Here is a 26975-nt window from a genome sequence, read left to right on the forward strand (position 1 = left end):
TGTCTGAAAAGTTTCAGAATTAGAAAGTTTAAGCGTCAAACAAACTGATAGGTGGCACCTTGGGAAAGCAAAGTATCTTATGATTAGCCAGTGGTTTCTGCCAAGAATTTAAAAAAAAAATAAAAAAAATTCAGATGTACCATTAGTTTCTTATAAGATGTATTTTTAGGACCTTAAGGCCAACTTGGGTTTCAATGGCTTGGAAAACATCTTAAATGCTTAATATATTAAGCTGGTTAAAATTCAACGTGTTTAGCTCATCTCTGGCACTGCAATACTTGATACTCCTAGAATAACTAAAAAAGAATTCAAGCGTTTGCTGAGAAGGGATAGATCACAGAGTGGGATTAGCACACCAGCCATTCAAATCCTACTTGCTTCCAAGAACACTTTTCTTTTTTTTGGCGTAAATTAGAGGTCGAAAGACTTGTCCGGAAACATGTTATCAGGTGCTTTTATTAAGCAACACAATACTCACAAAAGCCACCAAACAAGCACAACATTGGCACTTTCATAAAAAATACAAAAGTATTCTAAAGATCAGCAGTTTGTGCTGTTTTTTGAAATCCGTATACTTGTAACTGAAGATTACAGCATCTGGGGAGAAAACAGTACAGAGGAATACATTAGTATCTGGAAAACGTTTGACACCAGAGAAAGTGAATATTGTTTGACGTTTACATATAAAGTCAGTGCCATTGTTCCCAGTTTGCACTGTTCCAGGCATTTGGGTTAAGTGATCTACAGTACTGGGTTACTGGTGGAAGCCACCCAGCCGATGTGTAACGAAATGTGATGAGATTGTATTGTACCTCTTTTAGATACACAGGTTAAATGGCATAAATACCACACAGACACTGTCTAAATTAAACCTTTTTTTGGACACCTAAATCAGTCAGTTATCAAATCATGCTAAATCAATATATGGCAACTGTAAACCGATTTATGCATCTCCACACTGAAGCCTGCAGTGTAACTATTCTATTGTTTGATAATATTGAGGCCAGAATATTTACAATACACCTCTACCCAGACAGAACGCGACCCGATATAACACGGGTTTGCATACAACACGGTAAAGCGCCAACACCCTGCTCTGAGCAACACGTTAAGGGTGCCGGGCTGGGGGGTTGGATAAGGGGCAGAGAGTCTTGGGGGCAGTCAGGGGCTCCCCCCCCAGAGGGTCTGGGAGGCAGGAGCTGTGGGGGGACACTTTTGGGGGCCTCGCAGTCCCAGAGTGGCCCGAGGGATTAGCGGGGGGCCGGGAGCAGCCCTCTCCGCTTCCCTCGCCCTGGCCCCTGCCGTGTCGCTCGGGAGAGGGGGCTTGGAGGAAGGATCCCCCCACACTCACTGGCAGCAGCTGAAGCGGAGCAGCCTGGCCCCAGCCCGCTTCCAGCTGTGGCGCTCCACTTCCCGCAACAGGCGAGTGCGGGACCTTTCCCCAACCCCCCGCACCCAGCGACACAACTGGGGCTGGGGCAAGGAAAGCAGAGCAGGCTGGGGCCGCATCGCTCCACTTCCTGCTGCCGGTTAGTGCAGAGAGTGTCCTTTCCCCAACCACCCTGCACTCACCAGCAGCAGCGGGAAGCAGAGCGCCGCGACTGTGAGATGGCAGAGTGGAGCGGGCTGGGGCCACCTTGCTCTGCTTTCTGCCACTGCCGGTGAGTGCCTGTCAGGGGGCTGGAGTCCCTAGAGGGGGCAGTCAGGGAACAACTGGAGGGGGGCCAAAGCAAGTTTGATATAACGCGGCCTCACCTATAACGCGGTGAGATTTTTTGTGTCTCTCGAGGACCGCGTTATATCGAGGTAGAGGTGTATTTACAGTATATAGAGCAGGGTCTTATTTGTAAGAAAGGTGACAAAAAATTAATGACTGAAGGGGTAGTATGTTGACTAGAGAGATTCATTAGCAGAGCAGCAGAGATTGGAGCCTGCTTGGCAACAGTTTGTTCCTTGAACCGTCATTAAATTCTGCCTCAAGTACATGCAAATCATGGTAACTTGTACTACACACAACCTGAAGATTTTTTTTTTTTTTAAAAAAAGGTAAGAAATATGAAATGCCTCCCAAATTTTCCCCCCAAACACACCAAAGTGAAGTTTTAATCAAGGGAAGAGGAGCAAGATCAAAACTTATGTTTCCCCAGAATTATGCTATTAATAGCTGACCCAAAATGACTTACATTTTTGTGATTCAAAGAAACTTGCCTCATACCGTCTCTCTTCTTAGAAATCCGAATAATGTTTCAACCTGAAACAAAAAGTTAAGCACTTAAACTAAACCACCTTACAAGCTGTCTGTCTCCTCCTCATTGTAGGAGGCAGACAACTTTCATTATTACGGTGTCTGGAAATACTCGGTATTCTCATGTATAATCCCAAACATTTCCCCTAGAGTATATTTTACTACAGAGAGCCTTGTTACAAGATCATATATCAGGCTAGTTTGTGGGACTGTACAAAGTATATTCTTCAAATGTTAACAGCTCAGGGAAGAGATGCACATGAAGAATCAATGCAGATATGCTGTTCCCAAATTCATATTAAAGGAGGAAGTGACAAGATGCACACATTAACTATCTTTTTTTGCAGTCTTACTGTTGTAAGCCTTATCCTCATAACCGCCCCCAACACAACACTTGTCAACCTGTATCAAGGCTAATTTATATTGTGAGATTTTTAATCTCTAGTTAGTAAGCTTTAAATAGAGAGGGGTTTTTAAACTTGTATCTCAAATAAAGGTTAGAACAATTCAATCTATGCCTTGTTCAATCCTTGGCCTCTGCTGAAACAACTGGACTATTTTTGGTATGGACATTTGACTAATATGTGGACTAAACCCCATTTCATCGTCAATTGAAGTGACAAGATTTGCTCTTTAGAACTTGCAATGTGTCTTATGTTTTGTCAAGCACAGTATATACTTCATACATTGCATAAAAGCTAATTAACTTGAGTCTCCAATTTGAGGTAGTGCCCTAGAGATCAAAGACTATCCTTACCATACCAGTCTCCATAGCCATCTATTCCCCTCCTTAAATACAGTAAAGTGTCCTTAAAACAAAAAAATTGAAGTTAATTTAATACACACCTATACAACAAAGCTTTGCCTTTGTTGTTTCCTATGGAAAAAAACCCACTTCTGGGAGAGAAGTCCATCGACTGAGCAAGATAAATGAGCTTTCTTCTGAACACTGGGAAGTTTGAGAATACAGTAAGTGAAGGAATGTGTACCTATTAAGAGAAAGATATAGTTATCAATTATAACTGGGTAAAAAACAAAACCAAAAATGACTAAAAAGGAGTATGAGTGGCACCTTAGAGACTAACCTGTCATTATGCAAGTCACTGCATTTAGCCGTATGGAGTGGAAATCTATCAACTTCATGAAATTGGTTAGTCTCTAAGGTGCCACTAGTACTCCTTTTCTTTTTGCGAATACAGACTAACACGGCTACTACTCTGAAAAATGATTGTAAGTTTCCAGAAGCCATGCAGTAAAAAAAAATTATAAAAGTTTAAGAAGTGAACAGGATACCTCAATGTATCCACTTTAAACAACTATTTTCAGAGGGGTATATTTCATTTTAATACCAGCATTACATTTCCAGGGCATCCTTTTTTGCACATTGAGTTTATTTTGAGAAAAATGAATAATGCTTACTTCAAAATGATTCCTAGCACCAGGACAAAGGACTAATATTTTGGAGACGACTGTAGAGTTTGTTACTATTAACTAATTTAACATTATTCAGCAACTCAAATGATGTAACACTTAAGGTACATTTAAAGCCCATAATAAAGCATCAATATTCAATTGACTCAACCTTAAGAAAGTAGCCCTTTAAAAAAGAGTTTCATATAGAGGTATTTCTTTGCTAAAAGCTGATTCACTAAAATGTTGAAACCTTAGCACTGTTGAAATGAAAGCCAAATAATTGTTACTATTCAGTAACGCTAAATACTAAAAAGTACACAATAGGGCTGGGAAAAATCCATTTCCATGTGGTAGACAAGAAGTATTACTTAGCAAGTGCCATCAGCCTGTACAGAACCTAAGCTTTTATTATTGAAGTTACAATATTATTCTAGCTTGTATGCTCAGGAAGAGGAAGAGAATCACATGTTGAAGGTTAAGTGATATTCTACGCTATTGTCCTCCCAAGTCTGCCGGCTGATGGGAACAAGGAGGCAGCAGTAAAACAAACAAGATTAGCTCAATTTCATTCTGCTGTAGCTTGGGAAATTGAGGAGCTACAACAGAGGCAGTCATTTGAGGATTTAAGAGGCTTGGGAAAAATTAGATTAACAAGGATCCAACATCAACTCCAAGGCTGTGGATTAGGAAGAGGGGAAAAAAAAAAAGTGATCCTTCTGCCTGCCTTCCAGTAACTGAATGAAAGGCTTCAAATTTGATCAGATGTCTTAGGACTACATAGGATGGTTACTCAACCTGGAGGCTACCAGCAGCCATTTCCCCTCTCACACTACCCCTCTGCTTCACAGGTATCACAAAGGACACATCAAGCAGTTATAAAAATTGGGATATTTTCTCAGAGATTCAATCTTGTGAGTGAACAAACGCCGGTGCCTCTTCAATCTACCGAAAGCACATTCAATCGTCATTGTGCACCTGCTGAGCTGGAAGTTTAATCTTTCCTCTGGGCTGTTGTGGCCAGCGTACGGCTTAATGAGCCTGGAGTGTAAGGGGTAGACTGGGTCCCCGAGAACCCCTACTGGCATTTCAACATTGCCAAAGGTAATCTGCTCACAGGTGCTGGAACTAGGGGTATTGGTTCTCCCTGGCTTAAAGAGGTTTCTACAATATACAGGGTTTACACAGTTTGGTTCAATGGCTCTCAGTACCTCCCACTGTACAAATTGTTCCAGCACCCTTGAATCAGCTAGTCGGGAAAGGAAGCCCCTGCTTGTACCTTTCTGAATAGTCCTGTGTTCTTAAAGAAGTGAGTATCATGCACCCTTCCTGACTAGTCAACACATCAGTGAAGCATCCCTGGTGATCCACCAGCATTTGCATAACCATAGAAAAATAGCCCTTTCTGTGGATGTAGTCTGTGGCAAGGTGGTCTGGTACCAAAATAAGGACAGGCATGCCTCAAAAATTTACCTCAGCTGAAGTCTTTATAAACTGGACAGAAAATGAGACAATATATTATTTCCTCTATCTTTCCATCTTTAAGGCCTATTGTACCAAACAGAAAGCCTGGTTAATAAAGCATTAGCATCTATTTCTGAAGATCTTCTCCCACTTTTTACCCCACCCAATCTGAGTTCATATTTTTTAATTGATAGAATAGTTTTCAATTTGTCTTGACTTCAGAAGCTTCTCCTTGTTTTGAGGATTAACATATATCTAGTCTAGAACTAATCCTAAACAGGCCCTGACAGCTCAGGTACTAATTCAAGGTATCATCTTGTCACAACAGCAAACGTTTTCTGTATTTGAAACAGATTAAAAAAGGTATTTTGGGTGCTCACTTATCCCTAATACACTTCTTCATAGATTTAATGGGCCAATACTTCTACAGTATTTTCACCTCAACATCACTAGATACATGCATTTAAATTATACTGATTCTTCTTTCATCAGTGTAGTGCATGTCATTATCTTGGGATTATCTTTCATAGCTTTGTTATGTGATAATAGAACAGTTTTAAGTCATTTTATACACTGAGACCAGTCAGCTAACCTCTAATTTTCTTCCAGTCAAGCATTTTAATGACACTATGTCTGGTTTCTTTTCATTAGAAATAACAGGTTTAGCTCCATTAAGCATTAATGTGATTTGACTGCTACCACAGTACTAGTCTAATGAATACAAATCATGTAGTCTTGCCTCAGATTTACTATGGAGGATCTCTGATATGCAGAACCAAAACCAACAGACCAAACTACATCTTTCAATTTGAATTTATGCTGATTTCAGTAGCATCTCAAACTACTACAGTTAAGAACATGTACATTAGTACCACCCTATTTGCCTAAAACAGATAATAGCAGCATGGAGAAAGGAAGGTAGCTGAGCTTTACTTTACCAGCCTTATCTTCATGCCAGTCAGAAGCTGCACTAAGTTCTCAAGAATTCAGTTCAACCCTCCCAGCTGCTGAGGAATTACGAGAACATGAGGACTGTATGTAGGGGTGTGTTATTGTATCTTCCAGTTAATCATTGGATACTGCTTAATTTAAATTCCATTTTATTTTTTCTAAGTGTGGTAAATCCTATTTTAAAAAGCAATTTTTAATCAACGGACAGCTCTATCACTGGCTACAGAGAAAGAGCACAAAGGAAGAACCAAAAACCTCAAAGAGCTAGAGAAGAAAATCCATAATGAAGAGACCGCTACAACTAAAGGCTGCATTGAAATGCCAGTAAAGAAGTCTGAATAACTAATGTACTTAGCAGACGGTTACCCTTGGTGTTCAGATTGTCAACCAAGTACAGCTGATCAAAAAGGAAAGAAAGTTTCCTGAAGGCACTGGAGTGAACCAGATATCAAGGTTAGGTTAGGCTCTTCAAGGAAGAGACCATCTTTAAGTTATGTATTTGCACAGTGCAAAGGAAACTGGGAGTAAGGCCCCATGGCACTACAACTGTACAAAGAAAAATGAAAAGTTTAGGGTGTTTGTTCCATAGACCTAGTATCAGATAGCAGAAGGAGGCTGGCACAGGCGTATACCACTGTTAATAAAAGCACTTCCCTGTGCCATTATCCTGTTCAATTTGGGTATTTGCATCACAGCAAACCTTCACTGAAAAGAACAAAGGCTTGACTTACCAGCTTGACTGCATCATCCGCTGCACTGGAGGCCACTGCCAAAATTTCTGTGGTGGGATTGAAGGTCAGAGACGTAGCAGCTGTAACCAAGTTCATTATGGCTTTAACTGGTTTAGGATTGGTTTCTCTGAGGCAAACATCATGGGTATACACATTCACAACTCCTGAACAGGAGCTGGAGAAAGAAAGAGAGAGAGGGGGGAAAATAACTGATAGTCTACTCAAAAAGACCAGGTGGAAAAGAAACATTTTCTCAGTTTGTGACATTAAATTTTAGATTATATCAGAAGCAGTTTCATATCTACATATACCATTCAAATAAACCTAAACCTTTTTCCCCCCCAACTGAATATTTACTAATATCCACAGTAATAGCTAAACAAAGCATTAACTCTCAAATGTGAGCCTGGGTCCTTAGTTCAAGCTGTGGAGGTCCCTAGTTCAATTCTAAGTTCTGAGGTCAGACTACAGAATAATAATGGTCCCTTCTGGCCTGGTTATCTATGATAGACACTGTGTAATACCTTTTTATAAATGAGGTTATGTATTGTAACCTAGAAGTAACAGCAGTAAAGATGAAGTATTCTGAATTCAAGGCTATAAGATATACACAATTAAATGAACATTCTGAACTACTAGTTTCGAAATGGTTACTCACTTTACATGTCACAATTCTAGACACTTATTCTGTTTAGAAAGTCTCATCTGGAGCAGGCTAACAAAGATGTGTCATACTGTGACATTGACAGGAACTGGGAGGAAGGTGTGTGACCGGAGACAAACAGGGATTTTACATGTACTGCCTCCGCCATGGACAGTGTTCATGTCTCTGACAGTAAGCTCAGGAGGAGGGTGTGATGTTATTGACAGGAATTGTGACCATACAGATCATTGTTTCAACCAGGGTCCTATGGTTGCACCAGGTGTTGTACAGAGGCGGCCAAGTGGGGTGTCTATGGAAAGGTTGTAGTTTGCTGGTTATGATTATGCTGTCTGTATGTATCATTTTTGTATTTGAAGTTATGAATATTGGCAATGTTCTTGTTTGATTCTAAGTATCCTTAGTGAAGCATTTGGTCAGCTTCTTGAGAAAGGACTATTCTCAGTAAGTGCCCCATCAAGAAACACTTAACTGACAATGGATTTTGGGAGATGCCAATCCACATCTGAGCGTTCCTGGGAACTTTCAAACAAAAATGTAAACAATGGCATTGGTCTGCAAAAAGCTCAATCATCCATAGACATGTGACTTGACCAGGTGGCTACAGACTCCATCTTGTTGCTGTGATTTTGCTCACAGAAGAACAAAGGAGTTTCCGCCCACAAGTGAGAGAATATAAAAGGCCCTGGAAACCCCTCCGTTTTGTCTTCAGCTGGCTCAAAAGATAACCTCTCCACCCCAAAGAGATGCCTGAAAGAAACTGGAACAAAGGACAGTAACTATGGGGGTTGAGTGATTGCTGGACCGAGACTAGGAAGGAGTCTAGCCTGTGAAAGAAGCTTATTGGAACATCTCTGAGGGTGAAATTTACCTGCATTTAGTTTCCTACTGTATTAAGCTTACACTTGCGTGTTTGTTTTATTTTACTTGGCAATTTACTGTATTCTGTCTGTTATTGCTTGGAACCACATAAATCCTACTTTTTATATTTAATAAAAATCACTTTTTACTTATTTATTAACCCAGAGCAAGTAATTAATACCTGGGGGACCAAACAGCTATACTTCTCTCTATTAGTGTTACAGAGGGTGAACAATATATGAGTTTACCCTGTATAGGCTTTATACAGAGTAAAAACAATTTATTTGGGTTTAGACCCCATTAGGAACTGGGTATCTGGGTGCTGGAAACAGGAGCACTTCTCTAGCTGTTTTCAGTTAAGTCTGCTGCTTTTGGGGGATCTGCTTCAGACCTGGGTCTGTGTTTGCAGCAGGCTAGCATGTCTGGTTCAACAAGACAGGGTACTGAAGTCCCAAGCTGCCAGGGAAAACGGGTTCAGAGGTAGTCTCAGCACATCAGGTGGCAGTCTTAAGGGGGTCTCTGTGACCCAACCTGTCACACATACAACTGACAAATATTATAAATTATTTTCTAGTTACTGATTTAAAGGGTATGTGTTCAGGTTTAGATCACATCTGGAGAATTAAGAATGTCCATACTGGGTCAGACCAAAGGTCCATCTAGCTCAGTATCCTGTTTTCCGAAAGTGGCCAATGCCAGGTACCCCAGAGAGAGTGAAGAGAACAGGTAATCATCAAGTGATCGATCCCGTTGCTCATTCCCAGCTTGTGGCAAACAAAGGCTAGGGACACCATCCATGCCCATCCTGGCTAATAACCATTGATGGACCTATCCTCCATGAACTTATCTAGTTCTTTTTTGAATCCTGCAATTCTAATGGTCCCTTTCTGTGACTACAGTATTCAGGTCTGACCCACAACAGTTCCATACATAATACAAAACTGTTACTAGTATTCCAGGTACTGAAACCCATTGATTTCCTCCTCATGGAAAGTCACCTTGTTCAACCTACATTTATGGAAATAATCTTATCACCAAGCCAGTGATTCTCTTCAAGATGAATCAAACCATGGTCAAATAATATCAACTGGTCATTACCTCTACGTATAATCTAGTTTAAAAAAAGGGTTTTAGGCAAAGAATCATATCCTACTCCAGATGCTTTGGTAAGTGTCACATATGTTTGTTCAAGTTAAACAAATGCAGTTCTAATCCTGAGTCTTTAACACTGCAGCTGTACGTAACAAAGCCATAAACAGTCTGAAGGTTACATCAATTAAAAAGACAGAATGAATTCCATTTTTGTATTCGGTACGGTCTTAGAATTAAGCCCTCTGAACAGTTATAAAAAGATGCAAGAAAAACTCAGAAGTTCTGTGCTGAAGAGTGCACTCCACTAAAATGGATATAGTAAGGAACAATGATTAAAACCCAAATTACGTCTATTAAAAAACTCAGTATTTCAAATGGTATATAAAGGAGACAAACTGAATAATCTGCAGTTTTAGAAACTTATGCAGACAAGATACAGAATATTTTCACTTTACTAAGTATAGGGATCTAGAATCTTTCAACTTCTTTAAAAACCAACGAAAAGTAGGTTCTCAGCAACGAAGACCGACCCCAGTTGCTGGACTGGGGAATTAAGAGACTACAGGAAAGTCTGTATTTAAAAAAAAAAATTTTAAACTCTGAAATCATTATTTCAATAAGATTCCAGTTTGATGTACCAGGCTTTAAATAGTATGTCTTTTTCAAATTCCTTTAAAAATATTTTATAATGTTTTTTCTGCTCCCCTGTTAAAATTTTACCTAAGGATCTTTTTAAAGCAAGGGTAGACTGATTATGGAAGCAGTGAACCTGACCACACAAAAAGTACCAGCAAACATTTTTCCCCATCTTTTTTTTCAAAACATCTTAGCAAATACTCAATTTTTGTTAGTGCAGTTTTCAAATCGATGTGCCTCCTTATAAATCCGTGCTATATTTAAAAAAAAAAAAAGAAGTCCAAACAAGGAGTTAACTGTTAGAGAAAGGAGAGAATTGGGATGAGATTGAGGAGGAAAAAAACCTTGAGCTGACATTTATCAACATGAAGTGGTCACAGGAATCCAGTTTGCATTTTAACAGCTCTGTAGTTGGACCACGTTAACAGTGGCTGCACTAATAAAAATATGCAGGAAAGAGTGAAACGTTACTGGCATTTAGAAAAAAATCCCTATACTAGAATTTTTGTTAACAGATCACAATTCACCTACAGCTACATGACTTGAATGGAAGGAAAATGGAGAGATTTGGTAATATTACAGTACTATTGACACCTATGGAACACAATTGTTAGGTGTTCATGAGAAAGAACTAAGTCCATGCAGCTCCCCACCTAAAACTCAGGCTATGTCTACCCTGGCCCTTTCGTCAGTCATGGGTGTGGAAACAAAAAACAAAACCACCTCTGACTGACAAAAGTTTCACAGAAAAAAGCACCAATATAGACAGTGCTTGGTCAGTGAGAGATGCTCTCCCCCCAAAATAGTTACCGCCGCTTGTTAAGGGTGGTTTAATTATGCCAGCAGAAGAGCTTTCTCCCGCCAGCATAGAGTGGCTACATGGGAGACCTTACAGCGGCGTCTGCAGTGTAGACAGTCTAAATCTAGTCTCACCTCCTATTCCTTTACTTACCACATTGTGAACAGTTTATCCAAGAGCACCAAAATGACTGAGGAAAAAATAGGACATTGAAAAACTTTAAAATCCTTGGTTTATCATCACTTACCCACATGCCACGTACTGGCCATTTTTTGATACAGCAAGACATGTTCCATGCAAGCAGCCTTCATCAGTGAACCTGTTTAGACAGCGCCTACTTTTCACATCCCAAATGAAAACTTCACCCTCGTCTAATTATGAGCAAAGGAAAAATAACTGTTAATGAATTCCGCTGTATAAAACCTAGTAGCAATTACATAACCATGAAAAAATTGGGCACGATCAAAATTTACTTTTAAGATCTACTTTAGAGAAATCTGAACCATGCATGTCTAGAAATATCTATGGTCTCCAAGTTCGTCAGAATAGTAGGAAAAGCCAAGGGGGAGGGGTGCCCCCACACTTGGGAAACAAACTAACAGACAGGCTGACTTTCAAATTTCATACTTGCAAATCAGTTGTTTGTACATTCTTGAATAAAGATAAAGGAGTTAACATGTGAAACTAACTTATCCTAATATGGCAATTCACTTCTATTTATGCTATTTTTGGTACAAAAAAAGCCATGCGTCTACATAGATACCAGTAAAAACGTATCTAGCCAGAATTACAGGCCACTGTCATTCCCATTTGGTATGTACTAGATTTACCTAATATTAAAGTATTGTTTTAAATGCAAGTCCCCAAAACATTAAGCCATGTGAGTCTGTATTCTCCACCCAAGTGTTATACAACAGTCAAAACACAGCAAAAGACCCTGCCACAGCCCAACTTCAGGGGCCTGAATAAGCTTTTAAATTAAACTAACAGAAATCCTCCTTCTGAGGGAAAGGCAAGATCACCTTGAAGGGATAAGAGTACAAAAAGCAAGGATAGTCAGATGCTTCAACATGCCATACCAGTACAGAAAGGCTGTTGGTACAGCTAGGATGTATAAGTTAACATGCATGGTTTTCTTCTAAATTGTTGCCAATTTTTTTTCCTATGTGTGTCACCTTGCTTTCAGCTTCTCAGTTTGTCCACAATTGAGGAATGTCAGCGTTTTGACCAGAATTCAGTCTTCGATATGTAGTGTACAGTGCACTTGGTTTTGTGTTCTAATCGACACAGCCAACAGCAACATAACATCAGACAGCAGATAAGTAAAGAGGGAAGATATAAAATCCTCAACCAGAAATAATGAGCAGCTTTTTGATTCAAAGCAGGAGAGGAGAAAGCTGAATATACCAACTTCTTGTTAGAGGGTTTCAAAAAGGGTAAACACTGCTGAATATTGTAAATTTCAGTAGTATCTCTCTTTCCCTCTTAAGTGCCATAACTTCCAAAGTAGGAATAGTAAAGAATTTTCATGGTGGTCAAATTTGTATTAGCAAGTGTGTCAATTCAGGCCAGTAAAGTATTCCCATTAAATATTACAGAGTATGATGCAAGCATTCACCTATAATGATTTTTCTTTAAAAGCAACTTCAACAGGATACGAAAAACCTAGTTTTGCTAAACTATAAGTAGTAATGACTGTCAAGCATTTTGGACATAATCCTTGTTCATCCTTCTATTCTGCTCACCATCAAACTAATTTCCTTTCATTTGCCTTCTTGCTATTTTACCCTGTATTCAACAATCCCTTAATCTTTTTTGGACGTCAGTGACGGATGACAGTATATGCCCAAAAGTAAATTAGAGTTTATATACATATTTAGAGAGGTACATGGAGTCTGAAGCTTAAGGGTATCATTTCCAAATGCTACTCTAAGAGCCTAATCAACTACAAATAAAATCCATAAACTTTAGTTTTCAAAGTGATTGAATCTGAAATTAATGTTAAGAAAACACAAATGACTTACTAGAATTTGTGTAAATTTTGCTGCTATCTGGAGAGAATGCTGATGCAACAGCCTTTCCATTTATTTTCATACTGCCAATCAGCTCCTTTGTCTAGGAGAACAAAGAGTAACAATTATTCAGAAGACCAAGAGAAATCAGATCTTTGTCACTCGTGGAAGTCAAATATTGCCTGAATTCCCACCCACCAACCCTAGTATTTAATTATCAGAATAAGTATATCAAAGAATATCTGATTCCTGCTGCATCTAGCAGGACTTGGGTTTTACAAACTCAGGCTCCAATCCTGCTCTTGCTCTTCACAGGGACATGGGTCCCTCTGCATAGAAACAGTTGCAGATCAGGGCCACAGGGAACATTAATAAAAGTAGTTTATTTTGTGCAATTGCATCTAACCAATGATTCCAGATTTAATTTGAGGCAAATTTCTCTCTATAAATATTTTCCTCACAGGCAATATATGAATGATATTGAGGAGCTTTTCTGATTCCCATCATAATGCACTACACACAATTATACAAGAATACAACAGAACTGTTTGTAAGTATTCAACTGGAGAATACAACTGGGTCTACTGCATTTTGTGAATTAGAAGTAAGCTGATTTTAAAAGGTAGCTTCCAAATCCATTAGAAAACATTCCCTCCTGAAACAGGTAACTTTAAATGCTTTCAGATAAGTTCAAGACTATTGTTCTCTGCTGCTGTCTCTCCCAAAACTTGCTCCTACAAAAGGGCAAAGTAATCACTCTTGACTGTCAGGTATTCAAGGGCAGGGAGGACACCGATAAAGAGGAAAAGGACAATCTCTTTTCTTCCGTTTTGTGATACCATAAAGAAGTGTTAATATTGCTTAAAACATGAACACATTAACTTTTATTAAGTATTTAAACCTATGCACAGCCTACTCATTTTTGACAGGCTATTTCATCTCCTTTGTGTGTTTTTAAGCTTGCTCCAAATACAGTATGAAGTTTCAGAGTAACAGCCGTGTTAGTCTGTATTCGCAAAAAGAAAACGAGTACTTGTGGCACCTTAGAGACTAACCAATTTATTTGAGCATAAGCTTTCGTGAGCTACAGCTCACTTCATCGGATACATACTGTGGAAAGTGTAAAAGGTCTTTTTATACACACAAAGCATGAAAAAATACCACCCCCACCCCACTCTCCTGCTGGTAATAGCTTATCTAAAGTGATCACTCTCCTTACAATGTGTATGATAATCAAGTTGGGCCATTTCCAGCACAAATCCAGGTTTTCTCTTGAAGTTTGTTGTTTAACATATAGTATTCTATGCAAGATTCAAGTGAAGTGAAAATGTGTCAGGACAATTATGAACACAACAGGAAGACATTAAAATCCATGAACACCTGAAATAGCTCGATACTCCCATTTTTCTGACACAAACATTGTTATTTACAAGGTTTTACGTGGGTATTTTTTGTGCTTTTCAAAAAAGTGCATTGGTGTTTTAATGTGAATACAAGAGCTGGATGAAACGTGAATGTGAATGTGAATGAAAATGTCTAGAAATCTTCAGAGCAAAACAGCAGTGTAAATTTATCCATAGCCCCACTAATGTGCCTCATATAGTACAGGTTACTGCAATGGACAGTATAGTTCAGTCTTCATTACCTGCTCACTTTTAGGTACCTCTGCCAAAATTAGGGCCATTGAGGTAGTGATTTTTGGCATGAATACCGTTTTCCCACTAAGAAATTGCAAATCAGTCTATCACTACCAGATGGATGGGACTTCAAACAGAGTTGAAAAATTTCATATCCATCACCAGTGTCATGAGTTATCCAGTTCCACTACTAACCATTAACAAAACTGTTTTAAGAAAAAACTCTGCCACATACAACCCTTTTTTTAAAGCAACAGTTATATCATCATAAAAATGGTGCACCTTATTTAGTGTGGTAAAGCCCCTTCATTTAAAGTACAGAAGTATTTTCAAAATTAAGCAGATGCAAGAGTTAACGGCTTCCAAAGAGCTACAGATATTTTAGATTAGCTGTTCTTAGCCTTTTCTGTGGTGGACAACCCCTTGCTCCCCCTAGCATGCCCACTTAGCAATATGAACTGGATAATCACAACTCCTTGATTCCATGACAACATACCCCAGGGGTTGAGAGCCCCAGTTAATGACAAACAAAACAGCTACCTTCATTGCCAACAAATGAAGATAACCTGAGGTCCCAGTAAGCAGCAGGAACGATCCGTCTGGAGATACTTCAAACCTTCTGATAAATTTCTCTTGCATTCCTTGAAGAAAAAAAGTAAAAAACTTTCAGAATTTTAATTTACACCAATGAGTTTATCACTTTGTGTATCATACAACTTCACTGTGAAAAGTGTGTATCTCATAAAGACACCTGTTTAACACTCTTCTCTTATATGGATGAGCTGTCTCTTCAATTAACAAGATCGGGCTGGCTGATAAGCTTTAAATATTTTGTCAAGTTTCATATTCTATCTGGCCTAAGCATAACACAACTGATAGCCAACCTTTTAAGAGTTCAGATTCTAGAGAGATTTGTGTTCAAGTTTTATTTTAACAGAATATTCTCTAAAACAGTTCAGGCTTAAAAATAAGATTTTGGCAGAGAGCCTCCTTAGAATATTGACATATCAGAGTGTCAATGAGATTTTTTTCAAGTATTGCAACATGTGTATATACTTACTACATTCAGAAGTGACTGAGATCTATAGTAAATCTGGATTGGTACCATTAAGCATTTTACTTTTTCTTTCAAAAGGTTTGTAATTGTAGACCTTAAAAAGCATTGAACATCGCAATAAAACCTCACCTCTTATTTGTTGAACAGGAATAATATTTCCACTCATCATGTCATACACATAGAACAGTTTACTGTGTGTACCAGTAGCTATAACTTGTTCTCCATCAGCACTGAAATGAGCCTTATAGACTGGAAAGCTTTCCAGATGTATGCTCTGTATCTTTGGATTAGTTTTACCATCCACCTTCAAGAAGACAGAAAAAAAAGTTGTTTTTGCTCTTCATACATTCATTTGTAATGTGCCTTTCAGATATATTTCTGTAGGCAAGTACAAGAATCAAGAATGTGTAGTCAATACCAGCTGAAAAAAAAAAAAAAGATCACTCCATTCAATCCAAAAGAAACCTTCAAATTATGCAGCCTGATGAAAACAAATTTCACATATTTCGGATGTGGCCAAAGTACAATAGATCACAGGTGAGAACAGTTTACAGATAGAGGCCCTCAATTAAGAATATCCCACCCCAACTCCAGCCAAACAACTCAGCCAACCATAATTCCTATGGCGACACATGGAGAGGTGATCCCAGCAACAATCCTATCTAAAGCTATTTTTGGCATAATAAAACTTTTTATATTTAATATAGCCAACACTTTAGAAGCACATGAAAAAAAGTGATCCACAACCTCATTGTTCATTTTACAAATTCAACACAAGCTGCTCACCTGAAACAGTGATATAGACCGATCTAGTCCAGCAGTCATAACTACTTGTGCAGAAGGATGGAACTGCACAGTTCTCAGTTTAGCATCAGAAGGACGTTCATTATTAGCGTCCAAGCAATTTTTCATCTAGAAAAAGACCAGACCAATGTGATTTAAATGCAGTCATTAGTTCCCTATCCAACTGCATGTCCCTCCTCCACTCCACTCATGGAAACAGGGCTTAAAGGGATTTCAGCTTCACTGATCTTGTAGAGTACAGACGTGCAGGAGGGACCTTGGGTTAACCTTGTAAACATTCTGCATAAACTTTAGAATATCACCTAGTTCAGACATTAGAGTAAAAGGTATTCTGAAGTTACTTTTCATATTTTTGTGCATTAAAGAGTGTCATCCATAGCACACTATGGAGTAGCTGTAAATAAGGTTTCAACTGACCTTCCATTTTAAGTCTAATTTTGCTTTTCCTCCACCTCAACTTTTGAAAGCCACAAAGGAATGTCAAACTTAAACATAGCACAACAGTGAACAATAGCCCCAGTGGTAGAGATAAGTTCTTCTATTAATACAATAGCAAAATGCATCACACTTTTTTTAAAAAAAAATAATCAGAAAATAGTTTACCCCGTTTACTACGATTTAAAAATTGGCAGTCTGCTAATCTGGAATAATATAATAATCTGAAGCAGACTACTTGTTTCAGTAAGAGGGTGTTTCCCAACATGGAGTGGATCACACAGGGGGCCTCAGAGGACTGGGGGTATAGAAATCTGAATTTTTCTGCAGAGGCTCAATTTCAATTAAAAAAATAAGTTTCTAGCTATTATAATTACAAAGAAAACATTCAAAGTGTGAAACAAGAGTACTGACTGAAGAGCTTGCAGAGACTCTGAAACACCTCTGAGGGGTGGAATGCCTCATTTATTTCAATGTGAAAAAAAATAAGACGCCAATAATAATTAATGTTGACTTTAGGGTACTCCACTGCTCAAAGCATGTAAGAAAGGAGGAGAAATATTATGAAGACCTATACCAGTGTCTCCCAAGGTAGTGGGAGGGAAGAGAAGACTACTGAGGATGAGCCAGGGGGTATAGATGTAAGAATTGAGATAAGTAGGTCTTTAACACCACATGACAGACTTGCAACCCTGACTAACTGGCTTCATATTTCTTGGAGAGGGAGTGGGAGGATTTCAGCTTTCAAGAGTTTGAGAAACCCTGCAGTAAGCCATCCACAGAACCACTGGCAAACACTGCTGCCCAAGCAGCAGAATAGCACTTCTTGTGTTATAAAATATGTACACATATATCAACAGTAACTATATTGAAACACTTTGAAGGAAATGAGAGGGTAGTTTTACCTGTAAAATGCCTCTTGGTAAAGTCTCTGATGCAGACACAAAATTGCCCGTCTTGCAGAGCAGCTCATCATCTTCGTCACTGTCCTCTAATTAAAACAGATTTAAAACGGCTTATTGAATGTACAATTTGTTCCTGAATCCCCACATAGATGTTCTTTAAAATTATCTTGTGTGTTCTCTGCATAAGCAAAAGCACAGAGAGAGCACAAAGCAGCAGGTATCCAGTATACAATTAGAACAGGAAAAATGCCAGGCAATGAATGAATCTCTAAGAGGTCACACAAAATAAAGGAACATGTTGAAAGAACTGAACACTTTCCTAATGTATTTAAATAAATTTACCATCATTTTCACTTTTTCTGGCTTTCTTCTGGTCTTTCTGGGCCCAGAAAGGCACTCCTCCCATAGTTCGCTGAAATCTAAAAGAAAAAGAGAACTTTCATATGCCCATTCTTTCTTAATAACCTGTATATCATGCTACCAAAAATTTTCAGCAATTTTTAACACAGTAATAGGGAGACATTAAAACACCCTCCCAACAATCTCATCACCTCACTTAGATACAGCAGCCACAATCTTCCTTTGCTGTTTTTAACAAATCTTTTCTACTCCAGCTTCCGTTAACTGAATTCACTACATAAAAATAAACCATATGACATACATATATAAAATGTTCTCTCCCTCAAAAAAAATGAGGGAAATCTAGTTTTCTTAATAAGGTTTTCTAATGCTTGAGTAGGGCAGTGATGATTTTCAATCTGAGCAAAATACTTAGCCATTTATGTAAAATTCAATTTATACAAAGACTTGCCTATATAGCTAAGTTCACACGTGTACAAAAAGGGTCCTTAAATGTAAGGTAATATACACAAATGTGCAATAATAAAGGCACATAAATATTATGCTATTTATAATATTTATGCTATAATACCTCTGTTTGGTTCACAATTCAAGTCTTTATTAAACAATGCACTTTTTCCTGCCTAAATTGCAATCTGAATTGATTTATTAGTCTCTCTTTCTTATTCCCAATTGTTCTGTTGCACACAAAGACAGCTAACGTTCCCCCTGTAGGACTGGATGCATTGGATTGATGAAGCAACATATCTACTTACATATGACAGATTTTACGAAGCCTAAATTTGTATATTATCTGCTCTACCATGTTAAATAATTGTAAGGAAACAGAAACGAGACTGTCTGCTCCAAGGACACAAGCAACACAATTACGTAGTTTTTTTCATTTTACTGGTTATTTGTTAAGTCCAAACAACATGATTGATGCTGTTGGGCACCCTAGCTTTAATGAATTGAAGTTATTTGCCTGAATTCCTTGGTCAAAAGGAGAAAAGAGCATCTTAATTGCTCGTAATAGGGGGAAACTGACTTGACCACAACACATCTAATCTCATGTTACTAAAATTAGCAGCAAAATTATGTTAACATAATCAATTAACAATTCGTACTGTTCTTGAAGTCTCTTTTGAAGATTTTTTTTGGTAAGCTTCTTCTCTGCATCACTTTTCATCATGTCTTTCCGATAACGATGGGTCATGTCAACTCTAGGAAACAGACATTCTATATGTTAAACCTTTGAAGAAAGTGTATTAACAGTCCTTATTTTCTTTAAATCTTCAAGAAGCAGCCATTTAAAATAGCAAACTCTGTATTTCTACCGAGTCTTAAAGTCAATACCTCTATTTCCCCGTTTCTAGGATTACAACCTTAGGAGCTTAACTCACATTTCCTCGGCTTCATCTTCATCATCCACCCACGCTGGTTTTTTAGATGGAGGAAAATTATCTTTTGCTTCATTCTCCACTTCTGAGTCACTGGAGTCCTCTCTTAGAAGATTTCCTGTGACTACATCAAGCTTAAAAAAAAACAATATCATTTGGTCAAAAACATTGGTCAAATATAACAACTTTAAACAGTAGAAGTTTTAATACAGTTCTCCACATGGGGAGAAAAATCAAGAACAGTAAAACCACCACTCTTCCAGTGTTGGAAGGCTGCGTGGGTAGCCAAGGTGGATATGGAGAGCGTAGTTCCTTCCTCCACAGCAAACTAGCCCCCTCTCCCTGATATTTATCCATCACCTCCCACAAGTGCCCTCCCTGATGGGAACGGGACGGGCACCTACCACCCCTCCCACAGTCCATTCCCCACTATTTCTCATTAAAGGTGAAAGTTTAGAAAACAGTTTATTTATACTAGAAAATACATAATAAAATAAAAGCCACCTGCCTTTTGCTATTGATAGATTAGCCTAAACCAGGGGTTCTTAACCTTTACTGCAGCCTGCATCCCCTTTGGTTCTCAAAATATGTTCTTGGACCCCTTATCAAAAATTGTGGAAGTAGGTCAGTTCTTTAAACCTAGATATATTTGTTTGTATATTACAGTAATCATTAAAAAATGTATAATGTTAATACATAGGTTCAATGAAACAAAGTTGTACTTAGGTGCCTGTGCTTAATTTGTGTTTTCAATTATTTACCTTCTAAAAAAATCTGGCATGTCTCGCATGCCCAGAAAGTATCTCGCACCCACAGGGGCTACGTGCACCCCAGGTTAAGAACCACTGGCCTAAATCAACAGGTTCCAGAAATGTAATAAGATGCACCTTTAAACAAGCTTTTCCTATATTCTTTTACTCAATGTCCTGTGCACCATGGGAATAAAGGGCAACTCCCCACTAGATCTGGGAACTGTTTCTGCCTCTAAACACATGTTCACTACATCCAAATGCCTGCAGCAATAGCCACTACAACCTGAAGCAGTTTTACGCTATATTTAAAACTGATCAGGAAAATAAATCATATAAATTTAGAGAGATTTAGACAGTTCCCTATGCCATTCTAGTAAGGGCTCCCCTGTCCCCTCCCCTCCATACTTCAGTTGAAAGCTCACGCCTGGTCTAGGTTGACAGCAGCACATATGGATATGCATTGCAGTGAAAAGTTGGCTGTGTCCACAGTGCAGTGTGTAGCATGGCAGTGAAAGGTTCTAGCAGGGGGAGGCAGCAGGACACTACACCACTACCAATAGCAGTGTAGTGGAGGGGGTTGCTGAGTGGGCACCTAGGGTGCATGCTCACAGGGTTCTGCTGTGTCTTTGCTCTCCTAAGCAGTGCCTCGCCATATGCATTGCTATTTGTGCCCATGCTGGGGACAGGGACTGCAACGCACTTACTCCACGCATGCGGAAAACGTAGCCAGCCTTGGGAACAGAGATGCCCTGCCAGAGCCTGCATGACCATTTTATTGATTTTAAAACATGAGTTAAATCTATCACACAAATTGAAGTTGGCTACTAAAGCCTTCTATGAAGCACTACATCTACATCCTTCTTGGTTTCGTTATAATTTTGCACAACTCTGTTAATGAGCTTCTTGAATGCAATGCGTTCATCTTTGGTGGCTTCTCATGTGTCCGGTACTTCCATTCCTTCAATTGGAATGCTCATTAGTTCATTCACATGATCAGGCAGAAGGCGACTTCTTTGAGAACACAAAATTCTATTCAATGATTAAAAAGAACGCTCAGCTGTAGCTGTTGTGACTGGGAGTAGCAAGAGATGAATTCCTACTTCTTTCAGCCCAGGAAACATAGCTCAAAGATTGGGTCGAGCCACTAGTGATGATAAAGAAAGTCAAATCTTCATTCATTCATCGCATGATATTCCATCCTGTGTTCAAATTCTCTATTCTGTCCTGATCACAAGGCAGCCTCATTGCTGATAGTGCCTCACTCCACTCAACTGTCAGTGTTTTATAGGTTTCAGAGGAACAGCCGTGTTAGTCTGTATTCGCAAAAAGAAAAGGAGTACTTGTGGCACCTTAGAGACTAACCAATTTATTTGAGCATGAGCTTTCGTGAGCTACAGCTCACTTCCTGTAGCTCACGAAAGCTCATGCTCAAATAGAGTGTTTTATAGGACAGGCATCTGTAAAAGCTACGTAGAGGTTGAGTAGAATTTAGAAGTCGCTGCTGTAGTTTAAGAATCAAGTCTGTGTACTTTTTCAGTTGTCTTAAACTTCTTGTCCTCTTCACTTAAGGATTCAATATAAATGCCTTCATTAGTCAACTTCTGGACTGAAGTCTTTGCTTCTTCCAGTACTTTTTCAATGGACAGCTTTCTGATTGATCCAAATGTAGCTTCTATTGCTGGACAAAGATCTACTACTGTTGTAGCAGATGCCTGGATGGCATTGTTTAATGACCCAAGTGGTTTCAACAGTAGACTTACAAGAGAAAGAATGGCAAAAGTCTTCTCTGAATGTAGTAGCAAAAGTAATTCATCAGTCTCACTACTTAGATCCATCTCATCTTCGTAGATGCTTTCCGAAGCCAGTGATAATGGCTGGAGTAATTAAGACAACAGCCAAGGATCGCTCATGAGAAAGCCAGCGGGTTTTCCCAGATTGGGCTAATTTAAACGTCAGTCCCAGTGTATCTTCTATATTTTCCAAGGTATTTAATCTTTTTGGACTTTTGCTGAAAAAAGAATATAACAAAGACACTACATTTATAGCCTTTTTAATGTCTTTTGAAGATCCTGCAGCTCATACAGTGCTAGTTGGAGTAGATGGCCTCTGCAGTGTGTATAGGAGAGATTAGGGTTACACTTTTCTCTGAGCAAAGCTTGTGCTCCACCATGTCTTCCAGAGAAGTTCGCGGCTCCATCAAATGCACAATCAGCCATCTGTTTGGGGTCCAATTGACAAGCATTTAACTCTAAGATGTGGGTTGTCACAGCTGCAGCCAATGTGTCTTCTATAACTTCTAGAAATGCATCTACGGCCTACCACTGACATGAAGTTAACATACACAGTGACTTAATACTTGATGCCCATTTGCATCGGTGCATTCATCAGCCATGTATGCAAATTTTTGGAATGTGGTGAGAGAGTTCTTCACTTTTTCAACTGTTGAGTCTTTCACTGTTGCACAATATGCGTCTAGCCAGGCAGTTGAGTTTCTTGCAGAAAGATAGAGAGCATTTGCTGGTCTTGTTTGGAACAAGCGTTCAGCTTCAAGATGAACAAGTGACAGTGCCCTTAACACTGGCCTCCAGTTTGTAGTGTGTGGTGTCTCTTGCTTAAATAGAAAGTAGGAGGCCACGGCCATGTTTGTTAGCATGAACTATGTTGTGTCTCCAGCATTCTTAACAGCCTCATTAAGTACTTCTAAAATTGGCTTTGAAAGTAGGCTTATAAGGCTTTCTGCATGTTGATGCAGTCCAGAGGCCTGGTGTTCTGCTGCCTTTTCACGTAGTTTGTCAGCATTGGCTTTGTTGATTGGTCTGACAAACCAAGCTCCTCCACTTTTACCAATTATAGCACTGGAAAGCTTTCCTTCTTCGTAAGCTTTTTTGCAAGAGGTGCACCAGTAGCCATCTTTTGTAACTTCAACAAATGGGAACACTTTGAGCGACAAACATCGGGAACTGCTTTTAGGTTTTGGAGACACTTTTTTTCAGTAGGTAGTTGTACTTGTGCTTTGGGCTGGTTGGATGTAAATACACCACTTGAACCTTCAGATGACATGTTAATATATTCTTGATTCTTGATGTGTTCTTCAGCTTGGTTAGTTTGAGGCCTTTGAGTAGAAAAATTGTTGTATTGTTTTTTATCTATTCATTTTTACTTTGACCTGCAACATATAAAAGATATGAATAAAATAAATGTTTTGTTAGGATAATGCAAATTTAACATGAGGATAATGCAAAATACACCAAAACACAACAGGTCTAGATTTCTTTAAAAATATAATTTCTTAAAAAAAATGTATTTAATTTAAAATTGACTTTTCAAAAGTAGGCCATCATGGGATAAGAGGGAAGTCCTCTCATGGATCAGTAACTGGTTAAAAAGATGGGAAACAAAGGGTAGGAATAAATTATCAGTTTTCAGAATGGAGAGAGATAAATAGTGGTATCCCTGAAGGGTCAGTATTGGGACCATTACTGTTCAACATATTCATAAATGATCTGGAAAAATGGGTAAACGGTGAGATGGCAAAATTTGCAGATGATACAAAACTATTCAAGATCATTAAGTCCAAAGCAAACTGCTAAGAGTTACAAAGGGATCTCACAAAACTGGATGACTGGGAAACAAAATGGCAGATGAAATTCAATGTTGATATAATGAAAAGTAATGCACATTGGAAAACAATCTCAACTATACATACAAAATGATGGGGTCTAAATTAGCTGTTAACACTCAAGAAAGATCTCGGAGTCATTGTGGATGGTTCTCTAAAAATATCCACTCAATGTGCAGTGGCAGTCAACAAAGCAAACAGAATGTTGGGAATCGTTAAGAAAGGGATAGATAAGACAGAAAATATAATATTGCCTCTATATAAATCCATGGTACATGCACACCTTGAATACTGTGTGTAGATCTGGTCACCCCATCCCAAAAAAGGTATATTGGAACTAGAAAAGGTACAGAGATGGGCAACTAAAATGATTAGAGGTATGAAACAGGAGATTAAAATGACGGGGAATTTTCAGTTTAGAAAAGAGACAAAGGGGGGATATGATAAAGGCCTTTTAAATCTTGACTTGTGTGAAGAAAGTGAATAAGGAAATGCTATTTAATCCTTCACATAACACAAGAACTAGCAGTCACCCAATAAAATTAATAGGCAGCAGGTTTTTAAAAAACAAAAGGAAGTACTTCTTCACACAACAAAGTCAACCCGTGGAACTCTTTGCCAGGGAATGCTGTGAAGACCGAAACTATAACAGGATTAAAAAAAGAACTAGATAAATTCCTGGAGAATAGGTCCATCAGTGGCTATTAGCCAAGATGGGTAGGGATACAACACCATGCTTGGAGTGTCCCTAGCCTGTTTGCCAGAAGCTGGGAATGGGCAACAGGGGATGGATCACTTGATGATTACCTGTTCTGCCCACTCCCTCTGAAGCACCTGGCCTTAACCACTGTTGGAAGACAGGATACTGGGCTATATGGACCATTAATCTGACCCAGTCTGGCCACTCTTATGTAAAAATTAATTATAATAATAATAAAAGTTTAGTACAGAAACTCCCCAACATAATGACCACTATAGCAATGATGTGAGATAACAACCTTGGCAAATAATGCATTTTAAAAGTCTTGGCCTACTAGGAAACATATGTATAAAAGTTTCCATTCCCAGTCACAAATCTAACATTCTGGAGCAAAGTCACTAAAATATAGTCTAACAAACATTTATTTAACATGCCCCTCACTTTTCCCTCCACTGCACCCCACTCACCACTGTTGTCCTTGGTCAGTGGAGACTCAGAGTTCAGAGGTGCTTTCACGTGAGTTCACCTCCAAGGTGGGGGGCAAGAAGGCACCTTGCTCGTTCCTCCAGCTTCTCACTGTTCGCTCTGGCCACTGTTGTTCATTGTGCCACTGTTCACTCCATCACTCTGTTGCCAATGGCCCTGCGCCATCACCTTCTGTGGCCACTTGCCACTGCGACCTCTCCAAGTTGGTCTCTTGAGGATCCACCCAGCTCTGGGTGATTTCAGCTGAGCTCTCAGTGGAGGAACCTCACTGCTAGTGCAGACTGGGCTATGTCTTCCACAGAAATACTGTCCCACAGCAGGTCTCAACACTTAGACCTGATTATCAGTGATTTCAGCTGTAGTGGTTGCTTAACAAAACAAAAGACTATCTATGGAGCTTTGTCTTTAAACAGTGGAGAGGAGCAGGTCAAATTGTACTTGTGACTCAGGCAGACCATCAAGCAAAACACCTGTCCCCACCCTCTCCCTTGATGCCCTCAATCAGCACAAGCTAAGTACAGTTCTACTTCCCTTTACTCATACATAAACAACAACATTTCATCCCCCCAACCCCCGCCATTCAAGTGATTCGTAACCTAACCCCAGCCAAAATCTATCACTTGGGCAACACAGCTCTGTTTGCTGGATACCTAGTTAGATATTAGGTGTGAATAAATACAATCTGGTCCTGAAGCCTTTCACCCCCAGCTCATCACTAGCTGTCAGGGAGAGCTCATTTAGACTTTGCTTACAAACCATAATTTGAAATTATTAGGTTGGCCAACATCACCGAAATGAATGTACTGACCTTATCATAAAAAAATAACAGCTGTATAAGGAAGCTAGTCTATGTTCATACTTTTCAAGATACACATTTTATCATATACTGTATGTGCTTTTAAAATGTGTATTAATGTTTCAATTTCAATTCAAATTTCCAAAACAGTCACTCAATTGTCATGTAACTAGTTCACAAAAACTTGGGGGGGGGGTGCTGGGGAAAATTCGGGGGCGGGGGAGGGAAATCACTGTTCGGGCCCCAGGTCTCGGAGGGCAGGCAAGGAGGATACAGGGAGCGTAGCTCCTCCTCCGCCGCAAACCAGCCCCCCCCTTTACATCATCGCCGCCTCCTCTCCCAAGCGCCCTCCCCGACGGGCACCTACCTCACCTCCCCCCCGCCACCTCACCTGCTTGCCCGGGCCCCGCAACCGCTGCAGCAGCTCCTCCTCCTCGGCGCCCTGGCTGTCGCCGAACACCAGCTCCTCCAGGCACCGCTCCACCGCCGGCCTCCCGGCCAGCACCCCCAGGTGCCGGGCGCGCCGGGCCTCCTCGCCCCCAACGCCGGCGTCTCCCGTCCGCGGCAACAGCCGCCGCCGCTTCTTCGCCGCCCGGACCCAGCCACGCTCCCGCGCGGGGCTCCGACTAGCCGCCGCAGCGCCCGCCGGCTCCCGCTCCATGCCGACCGCACCGAGCGCCGAAGCAGGCGGCGTCGCTCGCTAACCGGAAGCGGAAACAGAAAGGTCTGTCTCCCACGTGACCAAGTACCTACCTCACCAGCCCCCCGCCCCCGCCTCTTTCACGTGATTCACTCCGGTTCCCTTCACTCAAGACATTCTCACATGACCCATCCTTCTCTTCCACGTGATAGGCTCCCAGGCCGGACTATTCTATTGCCCCTACAGACGGGACCACTTATAACGACTAACCTTCTGGACGGTAATACGGGGCTCAGAAGCAGCGAATCAGGTGAACCGGTCCATTGCCAGGCTGTTTTTAGCACGCCGCTTCGCACCCCCTCTCCACAAAATGGTTTCGTCCAGAGGGATACGGCGAGCGAGGAGGTTCCGAAGACTCGGGGACCCAATGAGAGCGCGCGGCGGGCTGGGCGCTGCGCGTGCGCGCTGCCGTTATGCTAATGTTGTTGATATTCTGGGCAGGGAGTTGAATTTCTTTCTCTGCCTAAGTGAGAGGCTGAACTT

The 26975-nt window shown here is 40.0% G+C and overlaps 2 protein-coding genes across 2 annotated transcripts in view; one reads left to right on the forward strand and one right to left on the reverse strand.

Annotated features, from left to right (window-relative positions):
• Positions 1-436: 436 nt before the first annotated feature.
• On the reverse strand, positions 437-26833 carry UTP18 (UTP18 small subunit processome component). Its single transcript, XM_048818782.2, has 15 exons — positions 26703-26833; positions 26184-26492; positions 19443-19573; positions 19167-19262; positions 18043-18119; positions 17701-17786; positions 16343-16468; positions 15686-15860; positions 15040-15140; positions 12875-12965; positions 11098-11221; positions 6802-6976; positions 3092-3234; positions 2184-2251; positions 437-597 (listed from the first exon to the last, which is right to left on the reverse strand). The coding sequence occupies exons 2-14, from the start codon at positions 26451-26453 to the stop codon at positions 2227-2229; spliced, it is 1620 nt and encodes a 539-aa protein (XP_048674739.1). The 5' UTR covers positions 26454-26492; positions 26703-26833; the 3' UTR covers positions 437-597; positions 2184-2226.
• The window catches only part of MBTD1 (mbt domain containing 1), a 55297-nt gene continuing 54933 nt past the window's right edge, over positions 26612-26975 (forward strand). The window contains exon 1 of the mRNA XM_048818776.2: positions 26612-26742. The gene's annotated coding sequence lies outside the window, so the exon portion shown is untranslated. The remainder of the gene's footprint in view (positions 26743-26975) is intronic.

This window comes from Caretta caretta, chromosome 14 (genome assembly GCF_965140235.1).
Source record: "Caretta caretta isolate rCarCar2 chromosome 14, rCarCar1.hap1, whole genome shotgun sequence".
Taxonomy (NCBI): Eukaryota; Metazoa; Chordata; order Testudines; family Cheloniidae; genus Caretta; species Caretta caretta.

Coding starts and splice junctions, on each gene's coding strand:
- UTP18 (XM_048818782.2), bottom strand. CDS start 26,453: ATGGAGCGGGAGCCGGCGGGCGCTGCGGCGGCTAGTCGGAGCCCCGCG. Junction 19,263..19,442: donor GAAGATGAAGCCGAGGAAAT/GTGAGTTAAGCT, acceptor TCTGTTTCCTAG/AGTTGACATGACCCATCGTT. Junction 12,966..15,039: donor TTCATTTGTTGGCAATGAAG/GTAGCTGTTTTG, acceptor TTGTTCTCCTAG/ACAAAGGAGCTGATTGGCAG.